We start from the raw sequence: 14,458 nt of genomic DNA, 5'->3' as shown, positions 1-14,458 counted from the left end.
TTTGGGGCCCTCTTCCCCATTGGGGTGTGGTTTTATTTTTGCCTTAAGCCAAGTGAGAGGAGCCTTCAAGAGAGCTGAACACATGTCTCTTGGGGTTTGGGAAACATTAGAACTGGTGTGATATACTGTGGCTACAGATCAGCTTTAGAGTGGCAGAGAGAGTGAGAGAGAAAGCTTCACTGGGAACTAACTGTATTTCCAGCAACAACAGAGCAACAATGCATTAATATTTCTGTAGATCAAGTGTATTTATTTCTATAGTTCAAAGTATAGCAAGCCTAGTGCTATTTTGAATATTTTCCAAAAGGATGCCTGGAGGAGCAACGTGATCCTCAACAGAGTGATGGACAGTTGGATACCAAAGGGCCAAAAAAGGGATCTAGTTAGAGGAGAGGTATTACTGCCGTCAAGGAAGTTGGAGCCAGAAAGTTCCACTGGTGGGGAGGGGGCTCTCCAAGGCAATTCACAAAAGCACCCATAAAAGAAAGAAGTAGCATGCTAGACTCAGAGAGCACATCACTGGGTTATGCTTGTACTAGTCAAATAAGACTCTTCTTGTCCTTAGCATCCCGTCTCTACTCTGATCAATGCAAAAAAAAGGTAGAAGAATAAAAGTAGAGAATGAAGATGGGGAAATGGCAAGTAAGTCTCCTACCTTCTCTCCCCTGATTTGGGCTTTTGAGACTGAGGGAAACCTGAGCTGGGGGAGGGAAATGACTTATGTAGTTATGACCCAGAATGGGACACTTTTAGTATTGATGTGATACTCCTATGCCTGAAGGTGACTGGAGACCTGTTGTTATCTGAAAGTGGTATTAAACTTATGGGTCCTGACCAAGATTTTTATTCAAGGGTTAGGGAGGAAGCAATCCACAGAGGGTTCAAAAGGACAGGAGGAAAAAGAATAAAATTGTTTTAGGCTATCACCTTATCAGCTTAAACTTATTTATAGGTTAAAGATAAAATCATTTTCACTCTGGTGGGGGGGACCCTACTCAAAACACAGGTCCTCCTGTTATACATTGGACTAGGCAATGAAAGAATGTCATTCCTTAGTTTAGCACATTAAGTAGTCATGCTTTGCAAGCTGCTGCTACTGAAAAACTTTGCCACTTTTTTTTGGATGCAATTTCTGATGGGAAGGCTTGAAGTCTATTAGAGAAAATAAGTGCTCTCCAGGTTCCCATATTCCTGCCTGCATTGACCAATTGTCCCAGTTTTGAAGTGTCTAAACAAACATAAATTTTTTAACATCTCATTTGGTAGAGCTAAAGTTGTGGTTACTATATGCCTTGGCTGAGTGATGATGAACATATCATTTAATCTCCATCTGACATTGTTTTTTGTTTCATGCAAAATAAGACTGACAATACAATTAAAGATACAACAAACAATTAAAAAAATCAAAAGCTGTAAAACTCATGTAGCCAGCATAAATACCTCATGGAAATGACATCCACACTTTCCCTGCAGAAACTCTTTGTAACGCCCCATTGTTATAGTGAATGTGTCAACTACTTCATAGCCATATGTTTTTGCAGTATCCAGAATAATCAAATTTTCTTTCCATAAGTTCTGTACTTCACTCTGATTGGAAAGCAAAAGAATTAAAATTTTTATTAATAGAGGATTGTTTTATGATTCAATAACTCAGGTGGAAATTATGTAAATGTCTTTTTTACTGGGATTAGTCATAGTGTAAGATAAGGAATTTCACATGCATTTCTTAAATAAACGTCTTCTTTTTTTTATTCAAAACATACATGTAATCATTTATGTATAAAACAGCAATATCTATAGTGGCATACAGTTTTGAAATTCTTCAGTAAAAAGTGGTTAAATTTATTGCCCACAAAGACTCATAAAATATCTAAAATTCTCAATTTAAAAATTAACATTACTGCCTAAAGCAATCTACAGATTTAATGCTATTCCTATCAAATTACCAATGCTATTTTTTACAGAATTAGAGAAAACTATTCTAAAATTCATATGGAACCAAAAAGGAGTCCTAATAACCAAAACAATCCTAAAGAAAAAGAATAAAGCCAACACATCACATTATGTGACTTCAAACTATAAGACTACAGTGACCAAAACAGCATAGTTTTGGTACAAAAACAGACACATAGACCAATGAAGGAGAATAGAGAACCCAGAAAGAAGCTGCACCTACAACCAACTTATTTCAACAAACTCAACAAAAATAAGCAATGGGAAAAGGACCCTCAATAAATAGTGCTGGGATAACTGGCTCTCTATATGCAAAATTACGAAACTGGATCCTTACCTATTACCATATATAAAAATTAACTCAAGATGGATTAAAGACTTTCATGTAAGACCTCAAACTATAAAAATCCTAGGAGAAAACTAGTAAATACCATTTTGGACACTGGCCTTTACAAAGAATTTATGACCAAGACCTTAAAAACAATTGTAACGAAACCAAAAACTGACAAGTGGCACCCAATTAAACTAAAGAGCTATGCACAGCAAAAGAAACTATCAACAGAGCAAACAGACAATCTACAGAATGGGAGAAAATATTTACAAACTATGGATCTGACAAAGTTCAAATATCTAGAATCCATAAGTAATTTAAATCAGCAAGTAGAAAACAAACAAACCCATTAAAAAGTGGTAGACACTTCTCAAAAGAAGACATATGATTTGAATATTTGTCCCCTCCAAATCTCATGTTGAAATGTGAACCCCAGTGTTGGAGGTGAGGTTTAGTGGGAGGTGTTTGGGTCATGGGAGGGGACCTTTCATGAACAGCTAGGTGCCTTCTCCACAGTAATGAGTTCACGCAAGATCTGGTTGTTTAAAATAATCTGGCACCTTCCCTCTCTCTCTCCTTCTCCCTCTCTCCTTATGTGACTCTTGTCATGTGGCACACTTGCTCTCCCTTAGCCTTCTGTCATGATTGTAAGCTTCCTGAAGCCTCACCAGAGCAGATGCTGGTGCCATGCTTCTTGTACAGTCTGCAGAACAGTGAGCCAAAATACCCCTTTCCTTTATAATTTGCCCAGTCACTGGTATTTCTTTATAGCAATGGAAAGTAGACTAATACAACATAGAAGCACCCAACAGACATGAAAAAATGTTAAATGCCACAAACCATCACAGAAATGCAAATCAAAATCACCATGAGATACTATCTTGAGCCCATCAGAATGGCTATTACTGAAAAGTGAAAAATTAACAGATGTTTGTGAGGCTGTGCAAAACAGGAATGGCTTATAAACTGTTGGTGGAAACATAAATTAATTTAACCACTGTGGAAAGCAGTTTGAAGGCTTCTTAAAGAACTAAAAATAGAACTACCATTTGACCCAGCAATCCCATTACTTGATATGTATCCAAAAGAAAAGAAATCATCCTACCAAAAAGACATGGATTTGTATGTTCATCACAGCACTATTCACAACAGAAAAGACATAGAACCAACCTAGGTGCTCATCAAAAGTGTATGAGATAAAGACAACGTGGTACGTATTTACCACAGAATACTATGCAGCCTAAAGAACAAAATCATGTCTTTTGCAGAAACATGGATGCACCTGGAGCCTTCCATCAGCTAAATAATGCAGAAACGGAAAATCAAATACTGCATCTCCTCACTTATGAGTGGGAGCTGAATACTGAATATGCATAAAGATAGAAACAATGGACACTGGGGTCTACAAGAAGTGGGAGGAAGGGAGAGGACAAAGGGTTGGAAAATTACCTGTTAGATATTACGCTTGCTACACTTACTTGTACACCAGGCATTTTTTGATGGTCTACCATGTGCTGAGAATTGTATTTGGCATTTGAGCTGTCAGTGTAAGCCAAACAAATTCCCCTAACCCACAACTCCCTTGTTGCTCTCACAATTACCATCCAGCAGAGGAGACAGACAGCCAAGGAGTATAGGTGCTGAGTGGCATGAGTAAGGACATAAGACACTGTTACAGGAGCTCATGGCAGGAGCAGCCAACCCAGTCTAGTGTGTCAAGAGGTTTTCTCTGAAGAACTAGCATGTAAGCTAATGGTGGAGGAGTCAACTCCAAGTAGAAGGAGCAGGGATTTATTTCAAAGGTCTGGAGGTGACTGAGAGCATGGTGTGCTTGAGAAACTGAAATATGCTCAGCCTGACTGAGCTCAGTGGTGTTGTGAGTGTGAATGTGTGTGTGTGCACACACGCTTGTGTGCATATGCACTGGTCACAAGGGATAAAGTCTACAGAGAAAGATGGAAGCCAGCACTGAAAGGCTATATGAGCACATGATGAAAATTTTGAATTTGTTTTCTGCCTTCACTTGCAATTATCCCTTTTTCCTTTTTTCTGTTCTTTGCCCTTCCTCTTCTTTTCTCCTTCTGTCTTCACTCAGTTTGAAAAGATTGATGAGCACCGTCAAAGTTCAGGTGGCAGTCATAATGTTTAACACAATATCTGGCACATAGTAAGTGCTGAGGAAATGTTTGCTGAGGTGAATTGATTCTGAATTGTAACCTAAGTATAAGCAAAGGCCACAAGTATGCCAAATACTGTGAGGAGCTGCAACCAAAGAGGCACAGTAGAGCTACTGGAGTCCTCAAGACTGATTTGTGGACCTCGACCTGTAGTCTTCAAATAACATTAAAGGGATTCAATCCACGGAAGACATTATCAAAGGTCCCCTCTCCTGATCCCCAATAGTCTTAAACCCTTTGGCTATCCCAGATGTTAAATGCCTCAACTCATTTTGAATTACCTTAACCCCTGCTAGCTCCAAGATGCTGAATTTAGAGGCTGTACCTTGGCCACTTTCTACCAGTTCTCCTGTTTTTGCATCACAGAAGATCTGCTGTCCAGGCAGATACATTTTGGAGAAAAGAATTGGGGGGTCTTGTGTTCTGTGCTGCGGAAAGGTAGTAGCACTCAACAGAGACACAGAAATATAAATCTCAACCTCCTTACATGTTAAATGGACAGCTTCCTGTCTCCCCAATTCCCAGGGCTCACCAGAGTCATTACTCTGATATTGCCCAATAATTCTGGCTGCTCCAGAAGTCCCATAGCTTAAGCAAGAGCAGCTGGTTCTCTTCCCTACAGATCCTGTTTCTTTTCTTTTCTGAAACTTCTATTTAGTGCTGAGGCTAATTTACCCTCTTCTATAACAACTGGCCAGAGACCCCTACTCTTTTCATTGATTAATATCCAATTACAGGAAAAACCAATGGTACTGCTTCAAACACTATTTTTAAAATAAAGCAATCAGTTTGAAATCATCTTCAAAAAGACCACTCTTTCCCAAAGGACTCATGATAGTGATAATTTTGTTTGTGGTTTCAGCATGAACCTGACAAAAGGAAATCTTTTTAATATAGCCTTTAAAAGTGTATGCAAAATTGGTGGGGTAAGACCCCTCAGCTCTTTATTTTTGCATAGTTCAACACTCTGTTTCCTCTTTTATTAAGTCAGTGGATTATTTACAACATATTTGTGGGCTACATGAAATTAATTATAATTTATGGAAAAAACATAACCCTTAAGTATATTCTCTTTTTTTTACTTTCATGAAGATAACTCAATATTATATAGTGCCTTATGGGTCTTTTTCCAGCAGGGATCCTTAAAATTCACCTAGCTTAGAGAAAATGTGCTTACCTGTGTTAAGAAATGTACTCCATCCACTGGCAGATGAAATCCAATTCCCAAAGTTTTGATGATCACTAGGATATTGAGTAAATTTTCCCTGAATGAGATAATTATAATTCTAAAGTCAGTAACTTTAATTACACTTCTAGATGTTTGTTGTTTATATAAACAAATACCATTGAATTCTTTCAGAATGTGATAATTGGCAATATAAGACTAAATGCTCGTTTTATATATTTGATGTATATTATGGTTTTTTTAAAGATAGAGTTTTAGGTGTCAGACACATTTTGATCTTTACTAAATGTAAATCTGGATAATGAACAACCATATTGTGACTGGATACAAGACTATTTTATTTTAGTATTTTAAACTAGACTTTAAATACTTAATGCTAAATTATAAGTTGTTCTTTAAATAAAATCTGGATAAAACTCAAGTCACATCCATAGTAACTTTTTTGACTTAGAATACTAATGACAATTATTGTTACAGACATTTACCTCTTCAAAACCTTGTGAATAATTTGCAGGTGATTGGAATTAAGCCACTGAACTCCACCAACAACCAATACAGTCTGGACAGTATTCTCTAGGGGGCGTGATCTGAAATCCAGAAAGAAAAACAACACATGTTGCCCTAAAACAGAAGGTAAACATTGTAACTGCACTGCCTCACATTTCACTGTATCTGGCATCTTGATCATAAGACTCCTTGTAATTTCCAACTTGTTTTCCGCCCCCTTACTTGGTATCTAACCTTTTGAGCACATGTGATGTACAGTGAGCAGTTGAGCAGTGATGACTGCTCCTAGAACATCAGTACTTTGTGGGCTTTGTGTCTTTGATTATAGTTTCATTGTACCTTTGCAACAGGTGTTCAAGTGCATTTTCAAATGTTGGTCTCAGTGAAGGGCTTATCCAGAACTGGGGATAGTAGGAATAACTGATCAAAGTCTTCCCACCATTGACGTTGTGATAGAATTTAGTGCCATGTACTTTCTGCCATTCCTGCAACGTTTCATTCAGCCTTTCGATAAGATAGTACATGATCCCTCTGTTGGTTGAATCTCCAATGAACAGAATCTATAAGTTAAAGAGAAAGCATTTGTTTAAAAGCTTATGTTTACATGGTACAGGAGATAGTTTAAAATAATGAAATTTTGAATATTCACAACACTACCTAATTGTTTGAAGGACAGTCCTTCAAACTGTTAGAAATAACATTCATTATATTCTCTCCAAACCTGTTCCTTTTCATCTCTTCCATATTCTTAGTAATGCCATCATCTACTGACCCACTAACTCATATTTACCACTTGTTTCAGGTTATCTTCAATTTTTATATCTCCCTTATGCTCTTTACTTTCTCATTTAATCAGCTTAACAAGTTCTATTGATTCAAATAGGCATGAAGCATTTTAGTGCTCCAGGAATACTTAGGGATTTTCCAATCTTTTTATTTTATAGTTGTGCAAACTGAGAATTCACAGAGGTAGCTCAATAGAGGTCATGTTTACTTGGTTCTGCCACAGAACCAGAATCTAATTTTCTGAACAGCAGTGCATGTCCCAGGGTGCCCATCCCAGTGCCATTTTCTCTCCAATGAAGCCTCTTAACCACATCCCCTCCTGCTCATTCCCAGTAGCACTGTTCATGCTTTCACTGCCTCCAACCTGCACCAGTGTAATACTCTCCTACTGGGTCTTCCTTCCTGTACAATGGCTGTCTTTTAATCCATTCTACACACAATATTGCTGTGATAAATTTCCAAATGTCTAGCTCTGGTCGTCTCATTTGTGTGCTCAAAAACTTGATTGGTTCCTTGTTTCTTACAGAATCCTATAGGTTCCTCTCACATATACTGAGTTTTTATTGCGTATCAGTCTTTGCTAGGTGGAGATTTCACACAGGGTACTCACTTTTAATCTTCACAACTGTGAGGTGTGATTCAGTATCTCCTTTTCACAGATGAGAAATTCGAGGCTCAGGAAGATGGAGGACATAAATCTGCTAAATGGAGAACCCAGGGTTCAAACCCAGGTACTTAAGTGCAAGGTGAAGGGCCCCATCCTCTTCATGCTTCCCTTTACGTAAACATGTTTTCTGCTAAACATGATTTGCATTCAACATCTGCTTTTTCTTATGTTAGTCTGTCTGCCTTGAAAGTTCTTCCCTCTGTAACCCCACTTGTCACCCTCCAGACCCTGTGTGAATGCTGTCTCATCCAGTGCCCCTAGCCACAATTACTTTTGCTGTTCTCTTTGATTTTATTACATTTTGACTGCCCTTACAGATTTTACAGAAGCCTCATGAAATTATGGCTTTTTGTGTCTGCATCTTTTTTCTCACAGCCTATCAAGAAATATTTGAGGTCAGAGTCAATTTCTAATTCTAATTTTCCCCTATAGTTGCATGCATGCACTTTAAAAATAAGTAGTGACTTGAAAGTCAAAGGGACTTTTGTCATAGACAATCCCTTCTAATGTCTTTGGATAAGATTTAATTCATTCTTCAGTTTTTTTTCTTTCTTTTGAGATTTCTCTTTCCATTAGTCATGCACATGTTTTCTTCTGACTTTAACGGCAGGCATTGCCATCATTTCTCAGGTATTTCTGTATTTGTCCACCTGCAGAAAATTTAGTGAGAATCTGCAAAAGTTTAAAGTCTTTCCACGGTAAGTGTATCCAAGTAGCTGCGTGGAGAAATCCAGACAGCTTCTCTGATTTGCCTTCAGCTCAAGTAGTGTAATGCTAAGCATCATTAGGCTACCCCGAATAACAAGATTTCAAGGACTCACTCATAGATCCTCTCAGCCAGGTTGCATTTGGAGCAATAACATTCCAGTGTAATAAAATAGTTGGTGAAATAACTTGAATTTCTTCTTTCTACATTCAACTTTTCACTATTTACATTTGATTTGCTTGCCTACATTTCTGATTTTTAAAGAGGAACATTGTATAATTAGGAATGCTCTTAATTTTAGATATCAGCAGTTATGCAACTCCATTAGTATTGGTTTGCTAGGGCTGCCATAAGGAAGTACCAGAGGCTGTGTGGTTTCAACAACAGAAATTATTTTTCTCATATTTCTGGAGGCTAGAAGTCCCAAGATCAAGTAGCTAGTAGGGTTAGTTCCTTCCAAGGCCCTCTCTGGCTTGTAGGTGGCTGTCTTTTCTTTGTGTCTTTCCTCTGTTTATGTCCTAATCTCTTCTTAAAGATCCCAGTCATATTGGATTAAGTAGGCCCCATATATAGGACCTCATTTTACCTTAATCAGCTCTTCAAGGGCCCTATCTCTAAATACAGACACATTATGAGGTACTGGGGGTTATAATGTCAATGTATGAATTTGGTGGAGGGGATACAATTCAGCCCTTTGAGGATACAATTCAAAGACCTTTGAGATGTTGTTTTAAACTAAATCGCCAGTATGGGTTTTTCTCGTAGTTTCTTTTCATTTCAGTATCAAGGTGCAGTCCCTCCTAGGGTATCCCCATGCAGCCAGCAAGCTCCCTACATATCTGTATTGTGGGCTATGCTGAGCAATACAAAGGCTGAGAAAAATCAAAGGAGGTATACATTACTGAGAAAAACAACAACATAATTCCTAGATTTCCAGTATTTTCTGTGTGTTTATATGTGAAAAGGCAGCCCATCAAAGCATGCCAGCAGCACAACAGTCCTGTTTCGGAATTCTTAGGTACTATTATTTATTAAATAGATGATTTTAGACAAATTATGTGACCTCTCCAAGGGTTCATTTCATTATATGTGCAGTGGGGAGAAACAGAGCTCCATGTTGGAGGACTTAAATGTGATTTTAAATACTTCTTATATTCTTGGCACAAAATGTATGTATGCACAAAATGTAAGCACAAAATGAACGTATGCCACCTTGTGAGGCACTTAAAATTTGTTAGCTCCTCTAGAGAAAATGGCAGCAAAAATAGGAAATGTCTAAGTCACAGCTATTTCTCTCCTGCCCTACCAAACCTCCTCCTGATCTCCAGCAGGACTTGAAGGGTGGCTGGAAAGTTCTGTATGGAGGACTGGAAGAGAGATCGCCAACCTGAGCAAACCAATGCTCTCAGAATGGATCCCAGGTGACCCCATTGCTGATTAGTGACTAGCAAGAGCTACCTGAATGGGAGAAGGAAGCATCACCACTGTCATTCGCACGACAAGCTCTTCTAAGTCGCAAATATCTCAATAACAAATTTGAATCTAGCAGACATAGCTCTGGGATTTCTAGAGGATTATGTTATTCTAGTGCCTTTCCATTCATGAAAGATGGAAATAATAAAGTATAACTACAATGAAAATTCAGTTGCAATTTTAATATTGATTGTTCTGTTGGAAAAGCAATTTTTGTAAGAGATTGATATTTCTAACTACAAGATGTCTAACTTCAAAATGTCAGCTTTTTAATGTGCATATCACACAATTTGAAAATGCTGTCAGGAATTGGCAGAGACACAACAACAAAAAAAGAGAATTTTAGACCAATATCACTGATGAACATCAATGCAAAAATCCTCAATAAAATACTGGGAAACCAAATCCAGCAGCACATCAAAAAGCTTATCCACCATGATCAAGTGGGCTTCATCCCTGGGATGCAGGGCTGGTTCAACATACGCAAATCAATAAAAGTAATCTGTCATATAAACAGAACCAAAGACAAAAACCACATGATTATCTCAATAGATGCAGAAAAGGCCTTTGACAAAATTCAACAGCACTTCATGCTAAAAACTCTCAAGAAACTAGGTATTGATGGAATGTATCTCAAAATAATAAGAGCTATTTATGACAAACCCACAGCCAATATCATATTGAATGGGCAAAAACTGGAAGCATTCCCTTTGAAAACTGGCACAAGACAGGGATGCCCTCTCTCACCACTCCTATTCAACATAGTGTTGGAAGTTGTGGCCAGGGCAATCAGGCAAGAGAAAGAAAGGGTATTCAATTAGGAAAAGAGGAAGCCAAATTGTCCCTGTTTGCAGATGACATGATCATATATTTAGAAAACCCCATTGTCTCAGCCCCAAATCTCCTTAAGCTGATAAGGAACTTCAGCAAAGTCTTGGGATACAAAATCAACGTGCAAAACTCACAAGCATTCCTATACACCAATAACAGACAGAGAGCCAAATCATGAGTGAACTCACGTTCACAATTGCTTCAAAGAGAATAAAATACCTAGCAATCCAATTTGCAAGGGATGTGAAGGACCTCTTCAAGGAGAACTACAAACCACTGCTCAGTGAAATAAAAGAGGACACAAACAAATGGAAGAACATTCCATACTCATGGATAGGAAGAATCAATATCGTGAAAATGGCCATACTACCCAAGGTAATTTATAGATTCAATGACATCCCCATCAGGCTACCAATAACTTTCTTCACAGAATTGGAAAAAACTACTTTAAAGTTCACATGAAACCAAAAAAGAGCCCACATTGCCAAGACAATCCTAAGCAAAAAGAACAAAGCTGGAGGCATCATGCTACCTGACTTCAAACTATACAAGACTACAGTAACCAAAACAGCATGGTACTGGTACCAAAACAGAGATATAGACCAATGGAACAGAATAGTGCCCTCAGAAATCACACATCTACAACCATCTGATCTTTGACAAACCTGACAAAAACAAGAAATGGGGAAAAGATTCCCTATTTAATAAATGGTGCTGGGAAAACTGGCTAGCCATCTGTAGAAAGCTGAAACTGGATCCCTTCCTTGCACCTTATACAAAAATCAATTCAAGATGGATTAAAGACTTAAATGTTAGACCCCAAACCATAAAAACCCCAGAAGAAAACCTAGGCAGTACCATTCAGGCCATAAGCATGGGCAAGGACCTCATGACTAAAACACCAAAAGCAATGGCAACAAGAGCCAAAATTGACAAATGGGATCTAATTAAACCAAAGAGCTTCTGCACAGCAAAAGAAACTACCATCAGAGTGAGCAGGCAACCTACAGAATGGGAGAATATTTTTACAATCTACACATCTGACAAAGGGCTAATATCCAGAATCTACAAAGAACTTAAACAAATTTATAAGAAAAAAATCAAACAACCCCATTAAAAAGTGGGCAAAGGATATGAACAGACACTTCTTAAAAGAAGACATTTATTCAGCCAACACAGGAAAAAATGCTCATCATCACTGGCCATCAGAGAAATGCAAATCAAAACCACAATGAGATACCATCTCATACCAGTTAGAATGGCAATTATTAAAAAGTCAGGAAACAACAGGTGCTGGTGAGGATGCGGAGAAATAGGAATGCTTTTATGCTGTTGGTGGGACTGTAAACTAGTTCAACCATTGTGGAAGACAGTGTGGTGATTCCTCAAGGATCTAGGACTAGAAATACCATTTAACCCAGCCATCCCATTACTGGGCATATACCCAAAGGATTATAAATCATGCTGCTATAAAGACACATGCACACGTGTGTTTATTGCAGCACTATTCACAATAGCAAAGACTTGGAACCAACCCAAATGTCTATTGATAATAGACTGGATTAAGAAAATGTGGCACATATACACCATGGAATACTATGCAGCCATAAAAAAGGATGACTTCATTGACTTCATGTCCTTTATAGGGACATGGATGAAGCTGGAAACCATCATTCTGGGCAAACTATTGCAAGGAGAGAAAACCAAACACCGCATGTTCTCACTCATAGTGGGAATTGAACAATGAGAACACATGGACACAGGGTGGGGAACATCACATACTGGGGCCTGCCGGGGGTGGGAAGAGGGGGGAGGGATAGCATTAGGAGATATACCTAATATAAATAACGAGTTAACGGGTGCAGCACACTAACCTGGCACATGTATACATATGTAACAAACCTGCACGTTGTGCACATGTACCCTAGAACTTAAAGTAAAACAATAAAAAATAAATAAATAATAAAAAAAAGAAAATACTGTCAGGAATTAAAGAGTGAATTATTTCAGTTATATGATTCCTATTCAATCTCTATATCTTTTAGGCCATTCAGTTTGGTAGATTTTTAAAAAGGAAATTTGCAGATTATTTGTTTTAAGGAACAACTTCTGTTTTGAAAGGCCTAGAGTATCATAACAAATATTTATGACAGACATACAATTTATAAATAATTCTTTCTCTCCCCTGTGAAACTTATTGCCTTACATTAGCATGCATGGGTATTGTTTCTTTTTTGGATAAGCAAAGAGAAAAAATGTGATGTGGTTTTAAACACAAAGATATGTTTAGAAGAGTTTTGCGTCTGTTCTACTCCCATGACTCTGCATGCAGTGTGAGCTATCACAAAGTATACAGGAGTTGGTATTTTCTCATTCTTTTTCATAGCATCATGAACCATAGGAACTAAAAGCAGGTAATATTCTTAGGCTCTACAAAAGCTTGAAGCTTGTTTTTAAATTGTTATGTTAGTCTGTCTTGCATCACTATAAAAGAATGCCTGAGACTGGGAAATTTATGAAGAAGAAAAAAGATTTATTTGGCTCACAGTTCTGCAGGCTATAAAAGCATGGCATCAGCATCTGCTCGATTTCTGGTGAGGTCTCAGGAAGCTTTTACTCATGGCAGAAGGTGAAGAGGGAGGAGGCACATCACAGGGCAAGAGAAAGAGCAGGAGAGATTCTGGGCTCTTTTAAATGACTAGCTTTCATGTGAACTAACAAGCAAGACCTCACTAATTGCTGTGAGTAATTACTGTGGGGAAGGCACCAAGGTATTCATGAAGGATCCATCCTCATGACCCAAACAACTTCCAACAGGTCCCACTTCCAACAACGGGGATCACATTTCAACATGAGACTTGGGGGAAACAAACATCCAAACTATATGAATAGGCTTATTATAAAATTGTTTAATTATCTTTGTTTTTATTTCCCATTTCTGAGTTGCATAATCCCTGTATTAGGTGAGATAAGCTAAGTGCTGTAGCAGATAGCGCAAAAAAACTTATAATAGCTCAAACCCAATTAAAGTTTATTTCTCTCTCAGAAAAACAGTCCAGGTGATTCAAGGCAGGCTTATGTGCAGGGGTGGGGCAGGGAGGTCATTTACGGTCCCAGGATGACTGGACTGTGTCTTCAATTATGGCTTCTAGGGACTCTCTGGATGTTGACACCCAACCGAAGGAAGGAAAAAAGAAGCTGTCAGATTTTCTACGGGCCAGCCCTGGAAGCTGGCCACATCATTGCTGATCACATTCCACTGGTTAGAACTCAGTCTCATGGCCAAATACCTAATGTCAGGAGACACTGAGAAATATAGTCAAGTTGTATGCCATGGAGAAGAGAAACTGACTTTGATGAATGCTTAGCTATTCTCTACCACATTCTCTTACATGCTAATTCTTCCTGGGGAAAAACTAAACCCTCTGTTCAGATTTTTCCACCTATGAACTAGCAGAAGTGGGAAGTATGTAAAAGGCGAAATTTTAATTTGTGTGATGCCTGAAAGGTCTTTTATTTTGAGAAGCTGGTTTCCTGAGATGGATACTATCAAGAAACATCACTTCTTACCAATACCATTTATTGGTAAAAATATAAGCAAGACTTTGGGAACTTTTAATTTAAATGTACAATGAAACGATTTTTATCTCATTTTGTTTCTTCTTGAAGGGAACTAACAATGATAATACTTAGACTTTTAAATATTTTAATCCATAACCTCTTTTCTCCAGCATTACCAAAAGTAACCAGGACAGAGTTAAAGAAACAAGTTAGAAGTAAAAGGCAATTTGGTGGCTATGTAGGTTGAATCAATACAAAGGTAGTTAGCTTCTCAGAGTCT

At 38.0% G+C, this 14,458-nt stretch overlaps 1 protein-coding gene across 7 annotated transcripts in view; it reads right to left on the bottom strand.

Moving 5' to 3' along the window:
• LOC113219499 (cadherin-like and PC-esterase domain-containing protein 1) overlaps window positions 1-14,458 on the bottom strand; it is a 308,433-nt gene that overhangs the window by 27,289 nt on the left and 266,686 nt on the right. For 6 of the 7 annotated variants that reach the window (XM_026454317.1, XM_026454321.1, XM_026454319.1 and 3 more), the window contains exons 19-22: window positions 6,494-6,714; window positions 6,133-6,234; window positions 5,639-5,726; window positions 1,441-1,587 (exon numbers count right to left, since the gene is read on the bottom strand). The exons of the other annotated variant lie outside the window; for it this stretch is intronic. In XM_026454317.1, the coding sequence (XP_026310102.1) occupies window positions 1,441-1,587; window positions 5,639-5,726; window positions 6,133-6,234; window positions 6,494-6,714 (558 nt within the window). The remainder of the gene's footprint in view (window positions 1-1,440; window positions 1,588-5,638; window positions 5,727-6,132; window positions 6,235-6,493; window positions 6,715-14,458) is intronic. 7 annotated transcript variants of the gene reach the window in all.

This window comes from Piliocolobus tephrosceles, unplaced genomic scaffold (genome assembly GCF_002776525.5).
Source record: "Piliocolobus tephrosceles isolate RC106 unplaced genomic scaffold, ASM277652v3 unscaffolded_40, whole genome shotgun sequence".
Lineage (NCBI taxonomy): Eukaryota > Metazoa > Chordata > Mammalia > Primates > Cercopithecidae > Piliocolobus > Piliocolobus tephrosceles.
Note: the sequence above shows the minus strand (reverse complement) of the source record. Positions and strands in the feature narration are given on the sequence as shown.